The following is a 26934-nucleotide window of genomic DNA, read 5'->3' as shown; positions in this document are numbered from 1 at the left end:
GGGTGCCATTGGTTACACGTCTCGGTCACCTCTTGTTCGCATTGACGGCACTTTGAACAGTGGACGTTACATTTCAGATGTGTTACGACCCGTGGCTCTACCCTTCATTCGATCCCTGCGAAATCCTACTTTTCAGCAGGATAATGCACGACCGCATGTTGCATTTCCTGTACGGGCCTTTCTGGATACAGAAAATGTTCGACAGCTGCCTTGGCCAGCACATTCTCCAGATCTCTCACCAATTGAAAACGTCTGGTCAATGGTGGCCGAGCGACTGGCTCGTCACAATACGCCAGTCACTACTCTTGATGAACTGTGGAATCGTGTTGAAGTTGCATAGGCAGCTGTACCTGTACACGCCATCCAAGATCGGTTTGTCTCAATGCCCAGGCCTATCAAGGCCGTTATTACGGCCAGAGGTGGTTTTTCTGGGTAGTGATTTCTCAGGATCAATGCACCCAAATTGCGTGAAAATGTAATCACATGTCAGTTCTAGTATATTTGTCCAATGAATACTCGTTTATCATCTGCATTTCTTCTCGGTGTAGCAATTTTAATGACCAGTAGTGTAGTAAGACACTACGCACAATTCGAAACGTTTGCGATGAAAATAGGGGACGCTATGATTTTGCGTTTGGTGCTCATTATACCATATGTTGCTGATAATGAAATTTAGGTAACATGTTGAATTTTTATGTAGACTTGGGACGAGATCCCTATCTGTCACTGACCTCGAGAAAGTAGATCCAATGTAGTGCGCTCACTCCCGATCTCACGCCCGCGAAAATGAAATATTCATAATATCCCTCATATGTCCTAAACCTCTCGAGACATCGAAACGAGATTATGGGAAGTGATAGCACACAGGGAGGAGAGTATTTTGCCAATTCGTAAACGCATGGAACTTTCTTATCTTTTTTTATATTTTTCACTCCAAGGACTGTAAATTTTTAGAGTTAGCGACAGCCAGTGAAACAAAGGTATCCTAGTATGAAAATAAACATGAAATTTATTCTCTTACGTTACTACAAACCGAAGCAATTATGTTTCTCCTAAGCAGTTCAGCTTTCTGGTTGCCAATTACTTGTTTAATCAGGCACTATTATGAGTGGAGTGTTGGGTTTAGGGATTCGATCGATTTGCGAAGATATTGTGGGTGTTTGAGGAGATAGGATACTTTATTAACTGGAATAGACTGTTTGGGGGAGTGGGACGGGGAAGAGGGTAGATATGTACGGAAAGGGACTTACGGGATTTGGAGGGAGTGGCCAAGGGAGGAGGACTTAAGAGACGGGTAGGACTGCTGTTACACGGGGTAGGGAGGATTTGAGGCATTCATTTGGAATGGAAGAAGTAGGGTAGGTCGCGTTGAAAGGATTTCAGGAATGATTTTATGGTTCGGGAGGGTAAAGTAGTTGAAAATATCCTGCGGTGTGTAGAAGTGTAAGGAAGGTGAGATGTTTTGATAGAGGTGTGGCAGCAGGTAAGCGATCTCAAGGATGGGGAATAATGGTGGGGTCTTGTAGATTGGTGAAGGTATTTCATGTGAATTCGGCAGTGTGGCCGGCCTGTGTGGCCGAGCGGTTCTAGGCGCTTCAGTCTGGAACCGCGCGATCGCTACGGTCGCAGGTTCGAATCCTGCATCGGGCATGGACGTGTGTGATGTCCTTAGGTTAGTTAGGTTTAAGTAGTTCTAAGTTCTAGGGCACTGATGACCTCAGATGTTAAAATCCATAGTGCTCAGAGCCATTTGAACCATTTGTTTTTTCGGAAGTGTGGGGAACTTATTAAGTGGTTCAGGAAACAGGTTGTGTATGGTAGACGGATACCAGAAGCATTGCTGCGAGCATGACACTCCAGCACGTACTTTGCTAACTGTCTAACCCGGTGCACGGTGCACGGTGCGCGGTCCTAGTTGTACGTCGCCTAAGTAGCGTCTTACTGGGACAACAAAAAAATTATTTTCAGTACTTCATGCAATTATTGACCGAATTTAAAAATTTAAAATGCTTTTATGTTCTACTCATTAACAGTCAAAATTTTATGACAAAAGTTTAACACAGGAAGGCAAGTAATACAGTTAGAAACTGTATGTATATCTTGAGGCAGCTTGTAACACCTCCGATTTTTATCCCGACCTGATCTGATCGAATAGCAGCCTAATATTTATTATTAACATGGCCGTGAACCTAATGAGGCTGGTAATCGGAATTGACTGCTACGGAAGTTGTTACTTTCCAGTTCGTTCTTTTCAATACTATAATCCTGAATGTCTGGTAAAAAGGAACACCAACACAGTTTTACTAATTACGAACTTATATTCTTCTCGAAACACAAAAAAGGAGATAGCCACTGCCTTCGTCATACATATCTAACTACGGCTAATCTCAGCACCGGCTTTCTTCATTTTCCATTATCGTCACACGCTAATCCATCACTGCATCCAACACTGCAATCCAAGGTTAGGCCGGCGCGGTAGACGCGAAACCAAATATTGGCGCTAGTAACGTCACTGATCACTTTTGTAATGATACTTCTTCACTTTCCCGGTTTTAATCTATTACATAGGGGTCTAACCACGGCGATGGCGACACCCTTCTCCGTTAAAGACCTTATTTCAACAATGGTCTTCACATACATACTACTCCCGCCAACCACACTGGCGCATCTCCATACTCCATCTCGCAACGCGTCACAATCGATTGTTCGCCCTATCGACCTGTGCCGAGTGCAAAGTTATAGTAAGGGCCTACGAACCCCTTACAAGCTTAAATCACGGCGCACGAATTACCGGGATCATATACGTCCACTATTTGAGAAAGAGAGCACTTGGCGTCTTCCAACAAGCCTTACACACTGTCTCATACTTTAAAGTAACTTTTTCTCGCTGACACTCTCCACAAAGTGACAAAAGGAGGAAGAAATATTGCTTACTACGTTTTCCCTATTGGTGTGGTAAAACTTTAGCATCAGGTGCAATGTTTTAATTTATTGCTTGTTTACAACTAAATCTGTTTGCAGCACATTTTGCATTCTGTATCCACGTATATCACTGAGTGTGGTAATCCTGCATTTTATTTTCATTGTCACAGCTTCGCAATCTCGAAGGCAACAATAATTTTATATAAGTATGTCCTTCGACTGTATTTCATTAGCTACTTGTTTTAAATACAAATGCTGGTGCCTCAGCATCGTCTTCTACTCCCTTGCTTGTCAGCGTTGCTCTTGATCTAATGCACTATGAAAGGTTGTCATTTTATGATGTAATAATTGACTTAAATTAAAACGTTACGAATGTTTAATTATTTTTCATTTGGTTCATTTAATGTCCTAATCTGATTTTTAAATACTTTTCGGGAAATTATTAGGAGCAATTTTCTGCATCGGTCACCTTTATACAATGATGCAACTGATCGGCTGCCACTGTAGCGACTTGAAGTGGACATTGCAAGATCGGTGCTAGAACCCATCTCCACCCAGAAGTTCCACACGAAGTCCGATTCCTTTTTAGCTCGTTATTTTATTACAAGCCGAATACAAAAAAGCTTTAACTATGTTTTCACGGTCACTCATCAACGTGTTAACGAGTTCACCGATTTTAATTGCTCCCATCGAAATTATAATTACCCTTTCTCACCTTCGGATTATTTTAGAACGAATGTTGTTGTTGTTGTTCTGGTCTTCAGTCCAGAGACTGGTTTCATGCAGCTCTCTATGCTACTCTATCCTGTGCAAGCTTCTTCATCTCCCAGTACCTACTGCAACCTACATCCTTCTGAATCTGTTTAGTGTATTTCTCTCTTGGTCTCCCTCTACGGTTTTTACCCTCCACGCTGCCCTCCAGTACTAAATTGATGATCCCTTGATGCCTCAGAATATGCCCTACCAACCGATCCCTTCTTCTAGTCAAGTTGTGCCACAAACTCCTCTTGTCCCCAATTCTATTCAATTCCTCCTCATTAGTTATGTGATCTACCCATCTAATCTTCAGCGTTCTTCTGTAGCACCACATTTCGAAAGCTTCTATTCTCTTCTTGTCTAAACTATTTATCGTCCATTTTTCGTTTCCATACATGGCTACACTCCATACAAATACTTTCAGAAACGACTTCCAGACACTGTACTCGATGTTAACAAATTTATTTTCTTCAGAAACGCTTTCCTTGCCATTGCCAGTCTACATTTTATATCCTCTCTACTTCGACCATCATCAGTTATTTTGCTCCCCGAATAGGAAAACTCATTTACTACTTTAAGCATCTTGTTTACTAATCTAATTCCCGCAGCATTATCCGATTTAATTCGACTACATTCCAATATTCTCGTTTTTCTTTTGTTGATGTTCATCTTATATCCTTCTTTCAAGACCCTGTCCATTTCCTTTACTGCTTGCTCAATATACATCGGCGATAGGCTACAACCCTGTCTTACTCCCTTCCCAACCACTGCTTCCCTTTCGTGCCCCTCGACTATTATAACTGCCACTTGGTTTCTGTACAAATTGTAAATAGTCTTTCGCTCCCTGTATTTTACCCCTGCCACCTTCAGAATTTGAAAGAGAGTATTTTTTTTCAGAACGAATATTTAAAAAAATAAATACAGAGGAAGAGCGATTATAGTGTACCTGCAAAATTATATCACTGTACGATGCATAGTTCGGGAGATATGACGTTTTATACATGGGAGTTCGATTTATTAAAGTCAGGAATGGGCGTTTTAGTAGTTTGGAACAATCGGAAAAACGTGGCAGGGCTTTATGCAGTGAAGGGCCTAATTTATATTATCAGTATTGAGTAGTTGTCATGTAGTAGGGCAGTGGAAAACGATAAAGTATCAACTTAACAGACAATTCTTTAAAGTGAAGTGCACTGGGATGTGGATGTTGTGGCTACATTACAACCTGAAAGGCGACTCAGAGCGCCGATAAGACAGTGAGATACTTACATGGGGGCTGTGCTCGTCGCTTCGGTGTTGGCGCGCGCCGTGTAGCCCTGAGGAGCGATCACCGTCGTCTGGAAGGTGGCCCGCATTCCAGGCTCGTCGAAGCAGGGGAAGGCGCGCCTAGCTGCCGTGGGCTCCATGTGCGTCGTCGCCAGCCACCTGCAGGCATTAACAGCGTCACTGCTAGTTGCCAGATTCCATATGTCATCAACTATGTACATCAGGACTCGTTGAAAACTTACATCAGATTGGTTGTTGCCGAAAATATCAAATATTCTGAATGGACAAAATATTAGTAACCGCCTTAAAACAGAAAATTGGTCGCTTTGGATCAGCGCAGATAGTTTCTAAATGGTTCCAGGTGATCATGTGAACGTCTACCACTGACATAAAAATTGGAGTTTGTGTTAGTTGTGCACTACATAGAGGCATTCGCCCTCACTACCAGCAACCCTTCCCACTCCCGCGTCATACGTGTGGCCTAAACCTGTGAAGCCACAGGGGTCATAACGACAGACTGTAGACAGAAGACCACGCACGTTCAGCGGGCTGGCAGGTGGCGGCTTGAGTGCCACCAACGGTCTCTGGCCCTACGAACCTGCTTCGTTCTGCGTGTTATGTGGCCGCAAATTCATCCAGCTGTATCACTGGCGCCGCTCGTGTACACTGCTGGCCATTAAAATTGCTACACCACGAAGATGACGCGCTGCAGACGCGAAATTTAACCGACAGGAAGAAGATGCTGCGATATACAAATGATTAGCTTTTCAGAGCATTTACACAAGAGTGGCGCCGGTAGTGACACCTACAACGTGCTGACATGATGAAAGTTTCCAACCGATTTCTCATACACAAACAGCAGTTGACCGGCGTTGCCTGGTGAAACGTCACAACAACGTGTAAGGAGGAGAAATGCGTACCATCACGTTTCCGACTTTGATAAAGGTCGGATTGTAGCCTATCGCGATTGCGGTTTACCGTATCGCGACATTACTGCTCGCGTTGGTCGATATCCAATGACTGTTAGCAGTATATGGAATCGGTGGGTTCAGGAGAGTAATACGGAACGCCGTGCTGGATCCCAACGGCCTCGTATCTCTAGCAGTCGAGATGACAGGCATCTTATCCTCATGGCTGTAACGGATCGTGCAGCCACGTCTCGATCCCTGAGTCAACAGATGGGGACGTTTGCAAGACAACAACCATCTACACGAACAGTTCGACGACGTTTCCAGCAGCATGGACTATCAACTCGGAGACCATGGCTGCGGTTACCCTTGACGCTGCATCACAGACAGGAGTGCCTGCGATGGTGTACTCTACGACGAACCTGGGTGCACGAATGGCAAAACGTCATTTTTTCGGATGAATCCAGGTTCTGTTTACAGCATCATGATGGTCGCATCTGTGTTTGGCGACATCGCGGTGAACGCACATTGGAAGCGTGTATTCGTCATCGCCATACTGGCGTATCACCCGGCGTGATGATACGGGGTGCCACTGGTTACACGTCTCGGTCAGCTCCTGTTCGCATTGACGGTACTTTGAACAGTGGACGTTACATTTCAGATGTGTTACGACCCGTGGCTCTACCTTCCATTCGATCCCTGCATTTCAATAGGATAATACACGACCGCATTTTTCAGGTCCTGCACGGGCCTTTCTGGATACAGAAAATGTTCGGCTGCTGCCCTGGCCAGCACATTCTCCAGATCTCTCTCACCAATGGAAAAAGTCTGGTCAATGGTGGCCGAGGAACTGGCTCGTCACAATACGCCAGTCACTTCTCTTGATGAACTGTGGTATCGTGTTGAAGCTGCATGGGTAACTGTACCTGTACACGTCATCCAAGCTTTGTTTGACTCAATGTCCAGGCATATCAAGGCCGTTATTACGGCCAGGGGTAGTTATTATGGGTACTGATTTCTCAGGATCTATACACCCAAATTGCATGAAAATGTAATGACTTGTCAGTTCTAGTATAAGATATTTGTCCAATGAATAGCCATTTATCATCTACGTTTCGTCTTGGTGCACCAATTTTAATGGCCAGTAGCGTATTTAGGCTTTCGCCGAGCCTCTCTAGGCTAGTCTTTTCCTTCAAGCCCACTGGTCAAGGTGTCGATCACATGAGCGGTTTATTAATCAGAACTCACGCTAAGGGAACATAGGAACCAGGGACACCGTACCGCATCTAGTCACCGCTTCCTGTGGAATCGCCAGAAAGTAACCAATACGGCGGGAGCTGCTAAAGGACTTTGGTATTGAAACTTAATTTCATTCTGACTTTGGTATTGGCTGTTGCCATTATCTCACATTGTTACTGTTCTGCTAAAGAGTGGACTGTGACATTGAATTCATCCATTATTGCAGCACTCTGCCAATTTACGTAATTGTGTAAATTCAGTGATTACCACGAACTAATGCAAACAGTTCCTGTTATCAGCTTACTACAGGAAGGAGATATTGTTTACGTGCTTGTTCAACATTGTTTACCTGGACTGCGCTCTGACTGTGCTTAAACCAGTGCAGGACATATCAAGTTTGTTGTATGGAATCAATGGAGTGATGGATCTACACAGAGACATGAAGAATTTCAGAAATGAGTTATCGTATTTGGAAGTAACCATTACAACACCGTGAATGAAGTTCCCCGATTTGTTGGTGTATCAGTGCAGACTCCCCAATGCGTCTACGACACGGGTGGCCAACATTTCGGCTTTTGGGCCATGCCCGCTCATAAGTGCTAAAGGGCTCAGCCTCGGTGTACATTTCGTCCATCGCCACGTCGCGCTGTCTGAGCGTCAGGAGGGAGAAGAAGGGAAAACTGCGGATGTACCGCATTTAAATGACAGTGCAGTCGTCTTGGTTTTATATTTCACATTTCTCAGTAGAATACACCACAAACAAAATAAATTTTTGGTTTTATTTATTTTGTAGCGCACTGAAAACACACTTTTCGTGTGGTACAATCCGTCGGCTTGCACACAGACGCAGACAGTTTCACAGAGTTTCACATTCAAGTTGCCACGTAATCGTGACTTACTTAGTTTCATAATCGAATAAATGTCATTCACAAAAACAAGTCGATCAAAATATTGTAACACTTACGCAACCTCATTATGGAGAGCTGGAAGCGTAACCTGAGGAAAGCATTTTAGATGTCCTGGGCGCTTTAATGTAAAACGATTTGTCATTAAAACTGGAATTATCTTGCAGGAAAGTCAGTTAAATATGTACACGTACAGGAACGCATGCAACTAAAACGACAAAGATCTCGAGAACACCTCGAAAATGGATGTAACCTTTAGAAAACTATCCTCTTAATCCTTTCAAGGCCACAATGAATTTCTCAAAGCTCACGTTTTCTTGAACGACAGTGAGCTTAGAGAAATGGATTGTATTTTGTCAGAACGTGTCCCTTCTACAACGCAATATTCTTTTTAAACACTTCCCCATCAAATCAGAAGAAGTTACTTTTTAGTGTCTTACTGTGGGAAGTGTGCAGTCAAGTCTACTTAAAATGCGAAGTCTGCATTCTGGATGTTCTACCCAGAGGTTGAAAATACCGCTACAGTTGTAAAGTTCTCTTATTATCACACGACCGGTTTCTGGTTCTAATACGCCCATCTTCAGGTGTCTTAACTTCGTGCAGTGACCCCCGAGCGCCGCAGTGGACGTGTACGAGGCGCGGTGTGCTACCTACGAGCTCAGTAACTGTTCCTCCTCGACCTTCGGTTCAGAACACGACGTGCACGCAAAGCGTTATGTGCTGGACATCCATCGTGTTGATCCCACATAAGCACTCTGGTTCTTAACGGCACTTCATGCAGAAGAGGAGGAAGAATTCGTCTGAGGATGTTGGCATACTCTGTATCGTTTAGACTACCATTGATGAAATAAGGGCCAATAATTGTAGTACCAAGTATCCCACACCAGACGTTAACTCTCCATTGACGCTGAAGTTCCACCTGTCTAAGCCATGGTGGGTTGTCACTGGACCAATAATACATGTTCCTTGTATTTACCTGTCATTTGTTTGAGAAGGAACATTCATGGCGAACAAGTTCGGGTTGGCGAGGATTTGCTGCTGTACCCACTGACAGAACTGTATACGATTCTGGAAATCATTCCCATGCAATTCTTGATATAGGTGTACATGGTAAGGATAAAACCGGTGACGTGCAGGAATACAATGTACACTGGTTTTAGGAATGCTAATCTCGTGTTCAAGCTATCGTGTGCTCACATGTGGATTCATAGCAACGCAAGCGAGAACAGTAACTTCGGCAGCTTCGTCTGTGCGAGTGCTACGACGATTGCGTTGTCGTTCGTTGAAACTTTCCGTTTCCTGAAGCGTCGCAACAAGACGAGAAAACATCCTTCGGGAAGGTGGGTTCATGTCAGGATATCGCTCTCTGTACTTCGCCTACCTTCAACAACAACTACAATAAAAGAAACGTTATGTCGATACAGTTTGTAGGAAGTACAGCCTTTACTGTATGCCTACTCTACACAACAGTATTTTAAAGGACTAAACTACTGTACTAAATGTACCTGTACATAAGAAAACAGTATTGCAATTACTGTTCTGCTAACTTACATTCCCTATAGATGAGTAGCATTTCTACCTTCTCTTCGTTGGTGTACATTCTACTCAGACAACTCTTTAACTGACGATGGTTGACGGAATGATGGGCGTGCATTCTACTTATGTTATGTCCTCTGTCAACGACAGCACGTGGATGTGTTCCATTAACCCGAGTACCTGCACTAAGCGCTGGGAGCGTCAACGTCAAAGTTGTGTTGTGTTATTAATAACGTTGTGTTTCAGTGAATGGTACACCGTGATACATTTTTGAATAGGTCTTTAGGAGAGGAAATGAATTACCTAATAAAAAATACAGGGTACTATTTAAAAAAGTCAAACCAATGTTTATATCTTTGTAAAAAAAACAAAGATACAACGAAAGCAGTCATGCTGATTGATGTCCCCCCGACGGCTAAAGAACATTTTCTTAAAACATTTTGTGATTTGTATCTGGACAAATAGTTATTTAGGGTGGTCAAGATAAATGGGACACCCACTATATATTCAGGGTGGTCCATTGATAATGACCGGGCCAAATAACTCACGAAATAAGCGTCAAACGTAAAAACTACAAAGACCGAAACTTGTCTAGCTTGAAGGACGAAACCAGATGGCGCTATGGTTGGCACGCTAGAGGGCGCTGCATAGGTCAAACGGATATCAACTGAGTTTTTTAAAATAGGAACCCCATTTTTATTACGTATTCGTGTAGTACGTAAAGAAATATGGATGTTTTAGTTGGACCACTTTATTCGCTTTGATAGATAGCGCTGTAATAGTCACAAACATATGGCTCACAATTTTAGACGAACAGTTGGTAACAGATATGTTTTTTTTAAATGAAAATACAAAACGTAGTTACGTTTGAAAGTTTAAATTCGGTTGTTCCAATGCGATACATGTACCTTTGTGAACTTATAATTTCTGAGAACGCAAGCTGTTACAGTGGGATTACCTGTAACTACCACTTTAATGCAATAAATGCTCAAAATGATGTCCGTCAATCCCAACGCATTTGGCAATACGTGTAACAGAGAGTGAGCAGCAATTTACGGATGTTCGTCGATGATACTGTGGTGTACGCGAAGGTGTCATCGTTGAGTGACTGTAGAAACATACAAAATGACGTGGACAAAATTTCTAATTGGTGTGATGAATGGCAGCTTGCTCTAAATGTGGAAAAATGTAAGTTAATGAGTAGGAAAAACAGGGCTGCAGTGTTCGGATATAGTATTAGTGGGGTGCTGCTTCTCACTTCGATTAAATATATAGGCGTGACGTTGCATAAAGACATGATGCGGAATGATCACGTCAATTTGATGGTAGGGAAGGCGAATACTCGACTTCGTTTTATTGGGAGAATTTTGGGAAAGTGTAGCTCATCCATAAGAGGAAACGGCGAATAAAACGCTAGTGCTTTCCATTCTTCGGTATTGTTCGAGTGTTTCGGATCTGCGCTAGGTCGGATTAAAGGAAAACTTTGAAGCAATTCAGAGGCGTGCTCCTAGATTTGTTACCGGTAGGTTCCATCAGCACACAAGTATCACGTAGATGCTTCCTGAACTCAAGTCAGAACCCCGGGGAGTGGGGGGGGGGGGGGGGGGGGGGGGGGGGGGAGGGGGGGAGAATGCTCTTTTTTTCGTAAGGCAGTATTGTGCAAATGTAGAGAACCGGCATCTGAGGCCGACAGCAGAACGATTCTACTTCCGCCAACATACATTTCGCTTAAGGATCATGAGGATTGTGGAATATATATGCAGATGTACAAGTACACTCATGCTCATAAATTAAGGATAATGGTGATACATGGTGAAACAACGCTCTGGTGGACGGTTTGGGGGTTTAAAGCACCTCGGGGTATGACCATGCTGTGCATTTTTACTGCGGTCGTCGCACGGTGGCGCTGGCAGCAGTCCACATACGCAGAGGTGTGTTGGTGCATGTCAGAGTACGGTGCAGCGATTACGTGTGCAGACGTTTTCAGGCGTGATAACTGTGACTGTGTGCTGAAAATGGCTCAAAGAACACATATTGATGACGTTATGAGGAGTAGAATACTATAGCGACTGGAGGCTTGTCAAACACAGTAGGTCGTAGCACGGGCCTTCCGTCTGCCACAAATTGTGATCTCAAGATTATGGCATCGATTCCAGCAGGCAGGAAACGTGTCCAGGCGCTTCAGTACGGGACGTCCACAGTGTACAACACCACAAGATGACCGATATCTCACCATCAGTGCCAGCGGACGGCCACGGAGTACTGCAGGTAGTCTTGCTCGGGGCCTTACTGCAGCCACTGGAACAGTTGTCTCCAGACGCACAGTCTACCCGTTTTCACCCGAACCCACACGATCGTGCGGGTTCGGTTTTTATTTTTTACGACAAACTGAATCTCTTGCCTTGCTTCCAACCGACCTGCAACGATCGTGCAGGTTGCGCGCTAGGCGTTTCTCATGTTTATGTTGCCATTCGGCGCCAACAGATTGCAGCACATGTTGTTTAAGTTGATCGAGAAGTGAGCATTATGCCGGCGCCTGGTTAGTAGCTCATAATTAAGTTAAATGGAATTGTTTCGGCGATTAGCTGGATCTGGTTATTTGTTATAGTGTGTACAACGTTGTGATATTGATAATTACTGGTAACTTCATATCTTTGCACAGTAATTGTGCGTTAAATTTGTACTAGCATGATTGTGCGGGTTAGGTGTTGACTGTGTAACTTCATCCTCGAACGGGTGTTGTTGATTGTGTCATTGGCCACGCTATAGTACTGCTTTTCATACAGTTTTGAATGGGAAAGTTTTTATGCACATTCCCGTTATTGTATGCAGGTTTATCAGACAGTTAAATCCGTTCTCTATTAGAGGATTCGGATTTGAGTGGCATTTCGTCAGATGAAGAAGACGAGTTTGTTCCTTCTCCTTCAAATATTCAGCAGGCAGACGACTTGTCTGATGATGATTTGAGTGCCGAAGAAGTTCCTGAAGAGCGCAGGAGTTCACACAGTGTCACAGAAGGTGTCAGACCACTGCTTTTTCGGAGATCAAATTTTGTTCAGATGTTTCATCCACCAAACATTAATTACAGTGCTGCTGAGGTCAGTCACAAAGAGGTGCGATCTGAGTTACCTATTTCGTGTATCATTCCCACTTTCGTACTAAAATATCTTCTTTTTAATTCTAGAGTCCTTCACCAATTGGAACTCCTGCTGAATATTTCTGTGAATATTTCAATGAAAAGTTTTTTGAAAAGGCAGCGAAATATACAAATATGAATAGTGTTGCAAAGACAGGGAAATTGCAAAGACAGGGAAATCCCTAGGGACTACAGCTCATAAACTGAAGGTGTTTTTGGGATAAATTTAATGATAGGGTGCATAAGGTATCCTAGGCTATCCATGTACTGGAAGAAATCTATTTCTTTATCAGCTATTGGTGACACTATGTCTAGAGACCGGTTCCTTGCACTCAGGAATAATGTGCACTTTGTTGATAGTATAAAACCACCTGAAGAGGCTAAAACTAATAGACTGTGGAAAGTTCAGCCAGTGATCGACACAGCAAGAACATGTCACAGTTTGACTTGCAGCTTTAAAGACTACAGTATTGATGAGCAAATGATCCCTTTTACTGGGCGTTGCAAACTGAAGCAATATGTTAAAGGAAAACCAAGGCCTGTAGGTCTTAAAAACTTTATCATGGCCTCAGCATCAGGTATAGTGTTGGATTTTGAAATTTATCAGGGGCTACTACACCTTTGGGTGGTAAGTCACTAGGATTAGGCCCTTCTGTTATTTTACGACTAACACAGACTCTCCCACAATGAAGTTTTGTTTATTTTGATAGGTACTTTACCACAATTCCTCTCTTAGCAAAGCCTAAGGAGAAAGGAATTGAGGCTAATGGCACAATGATGGTAAACAAAATTAAGAATGTTAATTTGAAAGAGGGAAGAATGAAAAGAGGAGAGTGTCATTCTTATGTTAGAGCAAATGACGCTGTAGTAATTACTGAGTGGCAGGACAGTCAGAGGGTCGTGATAGCATCCACTTGTGCTGGCACTGAGCCAAAATGTAAAGTTCAAAGGTGGTGTAAGCAGGAGGTCACTATCTTGGTGTCGATTGCCCTTTTGTAATTCAGCAGTACAATGCCAATATGGGTGGCGTAGACATTCATGACCAGCAGGTTGAGTGTTACCGAACGTGGTTCAGAACCAGAAAATGGACGCTCAAGTGCTTGCTGCATTTCATAGACCTTTCAGAGGTCAACTGCTGGTTTCTCTACAGAGAGCACTGTCGTGAAAACCAGACTGCCAAAAAGAACATTATGGATCTGTTGAAATTTAGAATGTCTCTAGCTGAGGCTCTTCTGTCATGTCCATACAGAAAGAGGGGAGCTGAAGACTTTGAAACACCGTTAGATGATACATTAAGTATCTCCACAAAGGCAAAAGTTTACAAACCCCATCCGAAACCAGGTTTGGCCGACAGTGGATGACATTTTGTCATCAACGAACATGTCAGTATGAGCGCTGCAGTTCCAGAACAAAGACAAAGTGCATAAAATGCAATCAGTACTTACGTTTGCAAAAGGAAAGGGTTGTTTCAAATTATTTCACGAAAAGTGAAGCAGTCTGAACCATGACTTTGTGTTACAAAATAAATAACTAAAATTTTATTTTTAATTTTTTTGCCACAGAATATGATTTGCAATCTACGTAACATTTTTTATAATAACTAATAGCCGGCCGGTGTGGTCGAGCGGTTCTAGGCGCCTCAGTCTGGAACCGCGCGACCGCTACGATCGCAGGTTCGAATCCTGCCTCGGGCATGGATGTGTGTGATGTCCTTAGGTTAGTTAGGTTTAAGTAGTTCTAAGTTCTAGGGGACGGATGACCTCAGATGTTAAGTCCCATAGTGCTCAGGGCCATTTGAACCAATAACTAATAAATAAAAGTAATAAAAGAATATTTTTTTATTCATAACTGTTCCTCAGGTAACTTATAATATCAAACAAATAGCAGGAAGTCAGAGAATAATTTTGGTGAAATAAAACCTGACCCTCACGATTGTGCTAGTTGTTTTCCCGCGACGTTTCTTATGGAAGAGTTTTTTTCTTATTTTTCCCAGTGTCTCCTATGCCCAAGTATACAGAGAATTCAACTTTATTCATCATTTTCCAAAAAAAGGTGTTCAGGGTGGAAAGGCTACAGACGACTGAACAGACATGGTTTTAATCGCCCCGAGATCTGCAAGGTGCGTTCCACTGTCTCCTGATTACAGGAGAGCCCGTAGAGCCTGATGTCAAGAACACAGTACATGGTCATTGGAACAGAGGTCCCAGGTTATGCTCACGAATGAGTCCAAGTATAGTCTGAAAAGTGGTTCTCGCCGGGTTTTATATGGCGTGAACCAGGAACCAGATACCAACCGCCGGCCGGAGTAGCCGAGCGTTTCTAGACGCTACAGTCTGAAACCGCGCGACCGCTACGATCGCAGGCTCGAATCCTGCCTCGGGCATGAATGTGTGTGATGTCCTTAGGTCGGTTAGGTTTAAATAGTTCTCAGTTCTAGGGGAGTGATAACCTCAGTAGTTAAGTCCCATAGTGCTCAGAGCCAGCCAGATACAAACCATTTAATGTCATTGAAAGGGACATGTATGGAGGTCATGGTTTGATGGTGTGAGGCGGGATTATGATTGGTGCACGTACACCCCTGCATGCCTTTGGCAAAGGAACTGTAACAGGTCAGGTGTATCGGGACGTCATTTTACACCAGTATGTTCGCCTTTTCATGGGTGCAGCGAGTCCCATCTTCCTCCTGATGGATGATAACGCACGGCCCCATCGAGCTGCCATCGTGGAGGAATACCTTGAAACAGAATATATCAGGCGAATGGAGTGGCCTGCCTGTTCTCCAGACCTAAACCCCATCGAGCGCGTCTGGGATGCTCTCGGTGGACGTATAGCTGCTCGTCTTCAAACCCCTAGGACACTTCAGGAGCTCCGACAGGCACTGGTGCAAGAATGGGAGGCTATACCCCAGCAGCTGCTCGACCACCTGATCCAGAGTATACCAACCCGTTATGCGGCCTGTGTACGTGTGCATGGTGATCATATCCCATATTGATGTCGGGGTACATACGCAGGAAACAGTGGCGTTTTGTAGCACATGTGTTTCGGGACGGTTTTCTCAACTTATCACCAATACCGAGGACTTGCAGATCTGTATAATGTGTGTTACCTATGTGCCTATGCTATTAGGGCCAGTTTTCTGTAGTGCCACGTTGTATGGCACCACATTCTGCAGTTATCCTTAATTCATGAGCATGAGATTGGGAGACTAATTTGTTAATTGTTGATGGAAATGTGAATGCTAGCAAGAATGGTACACCTTGTTGTCATATCCTTCATGAGCAGGGTACCAAACATTATATCCCATAAGGATAATGACAGACCACACACAGTAGTTCACAGTTCTAACGACTTGAGTAGTATACGGATCCCTGACTGGCTTGTGTGGGCCCGTAAAATCCCATCTGTAAACCACGTACAGGATGCGATGGCAATCATATACTGTCATACTAGCCTCCAGTCAGCAATCTAAAGAACTGACACTTCGCGTGTTTTTGGTACGGCGAGAAGTTCCTCAAGATGACATTCGGAACCAGCTGGCTTCCATAACACATCGAATACAAAATACCTTCGTACCCGTGACGATCAGACATCATACTGATGCTGTTGGTAGGTTTCAGTTCAGAATGGACTGACGGTTTAATTATTTAATGCTTTTTATGTGATGAACGTCTCCTCAAAATTTGGCACGTAACTGTGATACTCACTTTGATTTATCCATTGTGTTGTCCTGTAATGCGTTCATTGCTATTCACTATCACAAAACATTGATGTAGAAAAAATGGAGAAACTATGTAGTGTATACTTACGTCACGACGCCACTTTCGTTGTACCAACTCCTGTAGAAACCACGCATATCATCATTGAGAATACCGGTGTAGTCAATTTCGATGACTAATAGGTTAGTGGGGTCCACCCCTTCTTGGGATGTGATGGCAGTGCCCAGCGTAATGGTGTAGATCTCACTGTCACCCACGGCTTCTGTCTGAGGAGTTGCTGTGAGGCTGCCTATGCCGTACTTAACTGTGACGCCTGTCACTGTGATGTCTTTGTGAAGGTGTAATTTCAGCTCCTTTATTTCCGCATTGACTGTGAAATTAGGAGTTGCTGTGATAACGACTTCGCCATCGAAGGTAAATGCATTATCACCCTGAAATGAAAGAGAAAGTACTGAATTAGTGGATAACCATTGAAGAATAAAACACAAAATAAAGATTCGATTGATTCTTGAAAATCGCTCATTGCGCAAATTGAGGATTTCTTTCTGTTCTTTACTTTTCTTTCCTTACATGAGAACCTAAAAGTTTTACTGTGGGCGGTTTGATATTTGAGTCTGCCACAGAGCTCGGATCGTTTCAAACAATTTGGGGGTGGGTTCCATTTTTCCATTTGGGAATGTAGCAAGCTCCTTTATGCGGACCTGAGACTGCTACTCACTGTAGTCACAAAACTTGCTGCGTGTCACATTTTAAAGCCCACAGCATTAATTACCAGTGGGTACGACTGGCTGCGCATGTATGCAGATAACCACATCCCGTGACGCGCTCACAACGTGTACACCTAGCACACGATCCACACCGGTTGAGCGCGTAGTGGGGACTGTCAGTGTGAGTGAAGCTGTGCAAAGGGGACGATGGTACTCACAAGGGGGTAGCGAGTGTTCGTTGTAGAAAGTCACGTGACAACGAAGTCGTGGAAATAATGAGATCAGTTTGCTGAAACTTTTAATGGTGTCGAAGTGCCAGCAAATAGTGCAATGTAAAGCTAAGTCGGAGAACGGTATCAGACAGGATCTGTTTTGAACAAGTCAGAAAACTTTCCGAAATGTGGCCGCAAATCAGAAAATGTGGCTGCAGTTCACCAGAAAATGCTTCAGGGTCCTAGCAAATCAACCCGGTGCCTGTCGCAAGAGACCGGCATATTATGTCGATCATACGGACGAATGCTCCACCTGGACCCGTAGTCTGGTTGCGGTGCTAGCTTGCCACTCAGGTCACTTGAATTGTCAGTGTGCGATTACATTGTGTGGGGAGCCCTGATGTTAATGTGTATCGAGACACTCATCACAGTCTTTAAGAACTGCAACAGAACATTTCAGATGAGACTGCAGCAGTTCCAATAGTCCAGCTTCGATCTGCCTCCAGCACCTTGCTGACCAGGCACCAAAATTGCCAAGAATGATGGTCACTTTCAGCATCTGCTATACTTCGGTAAGTAAGTAGTCACAATCAAGCTACAGTAGCCCATTACAAACAGTATTGAAAGGTGCTTAAAAATGTTATTGGCAAGGCAAAGAGTATGTGGTATGCAAATAGAATAGATAATTCACAGGATAAAATTAAAACCATATGGCCAGTTGTGAAGGAAGTGTCTGGTCAGCAGCACAAGGTCGACGATATAAAGTCAGTTCGCAGTAAAAATATTTCTGTTACTAATAAATCAGATATGTGTACAGTATTTAACAATCATTTTCTGAACATTGCTGGTGAATTAAATAAAAATTTAGTTTCTACAGGAAATCATATAACTTTCTTGGCAAATGCCTTTCCGAGATTGATGTCTGAAATACTCCTCTATGATACAGACAAGAGGGAGGTTGAGTCAATAATTAAATCACTGAAGACCAAGGACTCTCATGGCTACGATGGAGTGTCTAGCAGAATATTAAAGTACTGTGCTGCGCATGTTAGCCCTGTATTTAGCCATATTTGTAATTTTTCCTTTAGGAATGGTCAATTTCCTGAGTGATTAAAGTACTCAGTAGTAAAGAGGCTTTATAAAAAGGGAGAAAAGGATAATGTAGATAATTTTAGACCTATTTCTATGCCATCAGTGTTTGCTAAAGGTATTGAAAAGGCTGTGTATGTAAGGATAATTGATCATTTTATATCATACGATTTGCTATTACATGTAAAGTTCGGCTTTATAAGTCGTTTAACAACTGAAAATGCTATATTCTATTTTCTCTGTGAGGCACTGGATGGGCTAAACAAAAAGTTTCGAACGCTTGGCGTATTTTTTGATTTAACTAAGGCATTTGATTGTGCTGATCACAAAATATTGCTCCAGAAGTTGGACCATTACGGAATATGGGGAGTAGCTCACAATTGGTTCACCTCTTACTTTAGCGACAGACAGCAAAAGGTCATTATTCACAATGTTGATAACAGCGGTGATGTGGGATCTGAGAGGGGTACCGTGAAGAGAGGGGTGCCCCAGGGATTGGGGCCACTCCTGTTCCGTATTTATATAAATGATGTGCCCTCTGGTATTATGGGTAACTCTAAAATATTTCTGTTTGCTGATGACACTATCTTGGTAGTAAAGGATGTTGTGTGCAACATTGGCTCGGTTTCAAATAGTGCAGTACTTGACCTCAGTTCATGGCTTGTCGAAAATAAACTAACATTAAATCACAGTAAGACTCAGTTTTTACAGTTTCTAACACAGAATTCAACAAAACCTGACGTTTTCATTTCACAGAACGGGCATATGATTAGTGAAACTGAACAGTTCAAATTTCTAGGTGTTCAGACAGATAGTAAGCTGTCGTGGAAAGCCCACGTTCAGGATCTTGTTCAAAGACTTAATACTGCCATTTTTACTATACGAGCGGTATTAGAAGTGAGTGATATTTCGACACGAAAATTAGTCTACTTTGCTTATTTTCATTCGATTATGTCGTATGGTATTATATTTTGGGGTAACTCTTCCCATTCTAGAAGGATATTTTTGGCTCAGAAACGGGCCGTTCGGGCAATAAGTGGTGTGAGTTTACGAACCTCTTGTCCACCTCTGTTCACGAGTCTGGGTATTTTGGCATTGGCCTCTCAATATGTATATTCCTCATTGTCGTTTCTTGTTACCAATATTAGTTTATTTCCAAGAGTAAGCAGCTTTCACTCGGTTAATACTCGGCAGAAATCAAACTTGCATTTGGATCGGACTTCCTTAACTCTTGTGCAAAAGGGTGTGCAGTATGCTGGTGCATCCATTTTCAATAAGCTGCCACTCGAATTCAAAAATCTTAGCAGTAATCCACACGCCTTCAAATCGAAACCGAAGAGTTTCCTCATGGGTCTCTCCTTCTATTCTGTCGAGGAGTTCCTTGAAAAATGAAGCTGATTCTTATTGTATTGCTGATAGCGTTTACTTAAACTTGTGGACTGACTTTTTTCAGGTTCATGAACATTTATGTTTATCTGTTATTACTTTTATGTTGTAATTTCATGTACTGACACGTTCCATGACCTTGGAGATTTGCTCCTCAATTTGGTCCAACGGAACTTGACGTGTAAATAAAATAAATAAATCGGTATATTTCCTTTCCTCTGCTGTGTTTCTTTGTACCCTGGAACACTGTTCTCTAGGCCACCTTTATTTGCCCCACTCTGTATAATGCACTTGAGCGTGGGTGTACTTTTCTCCTTACATACAGGGTGACCCATAAGTCTGCAACCACACTACGAGACTAAAAACAGATCCAAACAAAAATTTTAATTAAAGCAGTATGAGATGGAACTGTGAGGCCATGTTACCAAAGCGACGGCCATTTTGGAAGGTGTCATCCTGAATGCAACAAGTAATTTTCGAACGGAAAGGGTCATGTGACGTATCAAACAGATAGATAGTGCCTTTCATTTGAGTAGAGGTTTATCAATCTCGAGTTAAGTCGCATTTTCTACAGAACAAGGCAAATACTGGAGATAACACATGAAGTCTACAGTACGCGGTTAAACTGTTGTCCAGCACTTTGTAAGGTTGTTGTTATCCGCTTCACTCATTCATCATGGACGTTAACCAACACGTGAACAGGCATCACAGACCGCTCCCTGAGCTAAGCAGGGTTTCTTATCTTCAGCGCCATTGCTTTCACATGTGTCGATAGATTGAAATGTAATGGGCTTAAATCGGGGTTGTTGTATATCCAGGTAATACCGAACACCTAATCCGTAATGATCTGGGACATCATTGTCCTGAAAGGAAATTCCGAACGTTCCGTCTTCTTCTAACAACTGCGGTTACTGTTACTCCAACCTGAATGAAGAAGAGCCGAACAATACTAGAACAACATATTTGCCACCAAACATTCACTTCTGACCACCACTTAACTTCGATAGATCCATCCAGTGGGGGTTGACATCAGTATCTCTGATTCTGTTTATTTACCTCTCCGTTCACACGCAAATGGCTTCATCCGCAAGCGGTGATTCACAGGGAAAGCGGCGGTTTTTGTCTGGCTTGTGTGCTCCCCATTCTGATGTTTTAGCATTTAGATTCTATAAGGGTGCGGCTTACGGGTGTCTAAATGCTCATTATTGATGTAAGGCTGACCCCGGTTCCATTCGAAATGTGGCGAATACTGCGCTTTGGACTCTTACTGAACGATGCGATGCCAGAACGGCTCTTGATGTCGCTTCATCTGTAGCCGTTTTTCCAGCTTTCGATTTTTCAGTAATGTAGCTAGTTCCACGGAATTTCATGAGGAGGTTCACCACAGTACTGTAGGTAATGGGCGGTCTGCCCAGGAAACATTGGTTAAAAGCTTTCGCGATCACGCAGATGCTTCACTCTCCCCGTACCAGGATGATCTAAATGAGTTCCTGGTGTGTAACGTCATCGTCTTTGGTGCCACATATAAGGACACAACACTAGTCATAGCTCGAGACTGAAAGACATAATTGTTTTTCTGGTTTAATTCTCAGAAATAAAACAAGATAATTCCAAGTTTATTGTTTTTCACTCATGTTCTTGTTGTTGTGGTCTTCAGGCCAGAGACTGGTTTGATGCAGCTCTCCATGCTACCCTATCCTGTGCAAGCTTCTTCAAATCCCAGTAGCTACTGCAACCTACATCCTTCTGATTCTGTTTAGTGTATCCATCTCTAGGTCTCCCTCTACGACTTTTACCCTCCACGCTACCCTCCAATACTAAATTGGTCATCCCTTGATGCCTCAGAATTTGCCCTACCAACCGATCGCTTTTTCTAGTCAAGTTGTTCCACAAATTTCTCTTCTATTCAATACCTCCTCATTAGTTATGTAATCTACCCATCTAATCTTCAGCATTTTTCTGTAGCACCACATTTCGAAAACTTCTATTCTCTTCTTGTCTAAACTATTTATCGTCCACGTTTCACTTCCATACATGGCTACACTCCATACAAGTACTTTCAGAAACGACTTCCTGACACTTAAATGTATACTTGATGTTAACAAATTTCTCTTCTTCAGAAACGGTTTTCTTGGCATTGCCAGTCTACATTTTATATCCTCCCTACTTCTACCATCATCAGTTATTTTGCTCCCCAAATAGCAAAACTCATTTACTACTTTAAGCGTCTCATTTCCTAATCTAATTCCCGCAGAATCACTCGATTTAATTCGGCTACATTCCATTATCCTCGTTTTGGTTTTGTTTATGTTCATCTTATATACTCCTTTCAAGACACTGTCCATTCCGTTCAGCTGCTCTTCCAGTTCTTTTGCTTTCTCTGACAGAATTACAATGTCATAGGCGAACCTCAACGTTTTTATTTCTTCTCCATGGATTTTAATTCCCACTCCGAATTTTTCTTTTGTTTCCTTTACTGCTTGATCGTTGTGCAGACTGAATAACATCGGGGACAGGCTACAACCTTGTCTCACTCCCTTCCCAACCACTGCTTCCCTGTCATGTCCCTCGACTCTTATAACTGCCATCTGGTTTTCGTGCAAATTGTAAATAGCTTTTCACTCCTTGTATTTTACCTCTGCCACCTGCAGGATTTGAAAGAGAGTATTCCAGTCAATTTTCACTTGTAACCCTTGCAAATAAGCCCAAACATACGAGAAGCGTTCAATAAGTAATGCACCATTCTTTTCTCAAAGTGGATCGGTTTTATTCGCGATTCAAATACACCATACTATTGCCCACCCTTCTGACTACAAAACCCTATATTCCTTTTAATAAGACTGACTTACGCCATCTTATGGTAGTACTCTATCGGCCGACGTAGGAGCTAACGACTTGCTCCCTCTATAAACTCCCCATCATCCACGTACTGTTTCCCACGGGGTGCCAGACAGATGGAAGTAAAAAAGTGCGAGATCCAGGCTGCAGAGGGGATGAGCAAGATCAGTTTGTGAGCTCCTTGTGGGGATGCGGGCTTGTATGAGGCCTAGCATTGTCATAGGGAGGTCAGAGATGATAGCTGCACCATGAAGGGGAACATAAAAAAAAATAACCTGTTCAAAGTCCCAGAAGACCGGCACCATGACTTCGCCATCTGAGGTCGCAGCTTTGAACTTTATCCTCAGAGGAGAAGTGGTGAGACACCGCTTCATGAATTTCCGTTTTGTTCCCAGTTCGAACTGACGAACCCATGTTTCATAGCCTGTGACGATGATCGACAAAAAATGACGTAATCAACCTCGAAACGCGCAAACACTGATGAGCCAAAACATTACGACCACCCGCTTAATAGCTACACTACTGGGCATTAAAATTGCTACACCAAGAGGAAATGCAGATGATAAACGGGTTTCATTGGACAAATATATTATACTAGAACTGAACACGCAATTTGGGTGCAGAGATTCTGAGAAATCAGTACCCAGAACAACCACATCTGGCCGTAATAACGGCCTTGATACGTCTGGGCATTGTGTCAAACAGTGCTTGGATGGCGTGTACAGGTACAGCTGTCCATGCAGCTTCAACACGATACCACAGTTCATCAAGAGTAGTGACTGGCGTACTGCGACGGGCCAGTTGCTCGGCCACCAATGAGAGATCTGGAGAATGTGTTGGCCAGGGCAGCAGTCGAACATTTTCTGTATCCAGAAAGGCCCGTACAGGACCTGCAACATGCGGTCGTGCATTATCCAGCTGAAATGTAGGGTTTCGCAGGGATCGAATGAAGGGTAGAGTCACGGGTCTAACACATCTGAAATGTAACGTCCACTGTTCAAAGTGTCGTCAATGCGAACAAGAGGTATCCGAGATGTGTAACCAATGGCACCCCATACCATCACGCCGGGTGATACGCCAGTGTGGCGACGGCAAATACACACTTCCAATGTGCGTTCACCGCCATGTCGCCAAACACGGATGCGACCATCATGATGCTGTAAACAAAACCTGGATTCATCCGAAAAAATGACGTTTTGCCATTCGAGCACCCAGGTTCGTCGCTGAGTACACCATCGCAGGTGCTCCTGTCTATGATGCAGCGTCAAGGGTAACCGCAGCCATGGTCTCCGAGCTGATTGTCCAAGCTGCTGCAAACGTCTTCGAACTGTTCGTGCAGATGGTTGTTGTCTTGCAAACGTCCCCATCTGTTGACTCAGGGATCGAGACGTAGCTGCACGATCCGTTACAGCCATGCGACTAAGATGCCTGTCATCTCGACTGCTAGTGATACGAGGCCGTTGGGATCCAGCATGGCGTTCCGTATTACCCTCCTGAACCCACCGATTCCATATTCTGCGAACAGTCTTTGGCTATCGACCAACGCGAGCAGCAGTGTCGCGATACGATAAACAGCAATCACGATAGGCTACAATCCGACCTTTATCAAAGTCGGAAACGTGATGATAGACATTTCTCCTCCTTACACGACGCATCACAAAAACGTTTCACCAGGCAACGCCGGTCAACTGCTGTTTGTGTATGAGAAATCGGTTGGAAACTTTCCTCATGTCAGCACGTTGTAGGTGTCGCCACCGTTGCCAATCTCGTGTGTGTGCTTTAAAAAGCTAGTTATTTGCATATCACAGCATCTTCTTCCTGTCGGTTAAATTTCGCGTCTGTAGCACGTCATCTTCGTGGTGCAGCAGTTTTAATGGCCAGTAGTGTACATCACTGATCCTGCGTATCAGGCATCCGACAGTCTGTTGTAGAGGTATGTGGAATTAGATGTCTACGCACAGGTCACGTAATTCGTGTAAATAACGGGCCGCTGATTTGCATACTCGATGATGGCGCCCGATATGGCACTTCCTGAAGCATCAAGGAAAAGGTAATACGGCTATAGCTGGGATTTTGAAAAGGTGACCTGCGTTGTACAAGGAAGCCAAGGCTTCAGTACCACAAGCAGGTTGAAATGACTGTGGAGCGCAGTACTTTTGCACATGTGAGAATACTTGCATATGACAGCATAGAGATGGGCATCAAAACAGTCTTCGGAGTAAGGACTGCAATAACGATAATTGGAATCCCGTATCGATTGTTCGATCTGGAAGGCTGTTGTTAGGTTACTGGACACATAACAGAATCTGAGGTAGAGCCGGAAACGGTTTGCTACGCGGCAGACTTACCTCGAAGTAGGGCTGAAGCGTGACCTTGTAGTTGCTGGGGATGACGTCACCGGGCAGCCGGTAATCGGCCCTCTCTGCCCTTACTGCGGCGTCCGACCGAAGCTCCGTCTGCTGGGTGAGTGGGATGCCCACCACCAGGCACGGCGCCGCCAGCAACCTGTCGCCAAATATCCACGTGCTCATTGCAGCGTAGTCGTTGAACAGTGGGGGAGATATTCAGCTTGACGTGATTTTTCTGAGTAATGTATTCCAGATTACAACTTTATTATGTTTTCGATGACCGGTTCGGATCAGTATAGTTCATCTGCAGACGTAAAACTTAGTTGTAGCATCTGTTGCACAGTTGCAGCGGCGAGTTTTTGAAACTGAAGATGGACTATACTGGCCGAAACCGCTCATGGAAAATATAATAAAAATTTTAATTTATACCATATTCTTCATAAAATTATATTATACTGATTAATGTGGTGTGTCTACGACTGCGTAATATCGTATTTTAGTTGTGGTGATTTTCTTCAGGAAATCTCACTACTTGTTTCCATATTTGCTTCACCAATAAATAAAAAGCGATACACTGCTGGGCAAAACTTAAGAATGAAAGTAACTTTCGCATGATGTGTCACTGGCACGTAACATAGCTTGATGAAACTTGGACCATGCACAGAAAGAACTTCTACAGAATGATACAAAAGATAACTAGAGAAATACATAATGTTACGCACAGAAATGATCTTTTACTCAAAGACAATAATTACACTGTAGCTGTGACGCCGTCTAGAGATCGCAATGCCACATCAAAACACTGGCAACGTGAATCTATCGCTACAATTCGCAACGATGCATGGGTGGTGACGGGGGCTCCAGAAAACTACATCTTCCTCTTCCTCTCAGCACAACAGCGCCCTCACACTGAGGTCAATATAGTATCGAGCATGCAAGTGCTCAGTACATTTCGAGGCCTCACCAACAGCAATCATTGTCTAGGATCACTGAGTAGTTAAAGTTTCAGATAAGCTAGTAGTGTTGTTAATGTTGAATACTGTATCCTAAGAGAACAGTATGTTACTGCATCAAGTGATGCTTTGCTAGTCCATGGCAGTTATAAATTATCTGGTGTTCCTGTGGCAAAGAAGTTTGTTAAATTTAAGTAAATATTTTATTCATTGAAGTAATAAATGGAGCTAATATTTCCTGTGTTCTAGTTTGATGATCCTTCTCCCAGGCCAATCAAAGAATCCACAGTTGTGGACAAAGTAGTCGGACACCTAGCTACAAAAGTAGTCACCACGGGTCATTATGGATCCCTTGGGAAACGGCGGGACATGGTTCTTAATAGGGATTATGGTAACCATGGACTCAAGCTCTGAAACGTGCTCCGATGTGGCTAGAGAGTTTTTGTGGTAGCTCCACCAGCGCGATTGACAAATGCTGTATGTCCACTGGTGCATGTGGTCGTGTGCTACAACACGTCTCCCCAACGCATCTCACATGTGTTCGACGTTATTTAAGTCGGGAACAGGGGCAGGTCAGTCCATTCGCCGAATATCCTCCCATTCCAAGAGCCCCTCAACCTTGTGTCCGATGCGATAGCGCATTGTCAACCGTAAAAACAAATAATCAAAATGGGAACGCTCACATAGATACTGTTGTGGCTAGAGCAAACCAAAGACTGCTATTCATTGGCAGAGCGCTAAGAAGGTGCCACAGGTCTACTAAAGAAACTGCTTCACCACGCGTGTCCGCCCTATTCTGGAGTATTGTTGTGCGGTGTGGTATCCGCGTCAGCTGGGAGGGATACATGACATCGAAAAAGTTCAAAGAAGAGCAGCTCATTTTGTACTATCGCAAAATAGGGGACATGGTCCCACAGACATGATAATTGGAGTGGCAATCATTAAAACAAAGGCGTTTTTGATAATATCCTTCTCGGGTGTGCAGCCGGATCATAACGTGATCTTGACACAATATTTCGG

The 26934-nt window shown here is 43.5% G+C and overlaps 1 protein-coding gene across 1 annotated transcript in view; it reads right to left on the bottom strand.

Moving 5' to 3' along the window:
- LOC126484975 (aminopeptidase N-like) overlaps positions 1–25144 on the bottom strand; it is a 164578-nt gene extending 139434 nt beyond the window's left edge. The window contains exons 1-3 of the mRNA XM_050108579.1: positions 24962–25144; positions 16472–16812; positions 4945–5100 (exon numbers count right to left, since the gene is read on the bottom strand). Of these exons, the coding sequence (XP_049964536.1) occupies positions 4945–5100; positions 16472–16812; positions 24962–25144 (680 nt within the window). The remainder of the gene's footprint in view (positions 1–4944; positions 5101–16471; positions 16813–24961) is intronic.
- Positions 25145–26934: the final 1790 nt, after the last annotated feature.

Source organism: Schistocerca serialis, chromosome 6 (assembly GCF_023864345.2).
Source record: "Schistocerca serialis cubense isolate TAMUIC-IGC-003099 chromosome 6, iqSchSeri2.2, whole genome shotgun sequence".
Lineage (NCBI taxonomy): Eukaryota > Metazoa > Arthropoda > Insecta > Orthoptera > Acrididae > Schistocerca > Schistocerca serialis.
Note: the sequence above shows the minus strand (reverse complement) of the source record. Positions and strands in the feature narration are given on the sequence as shown.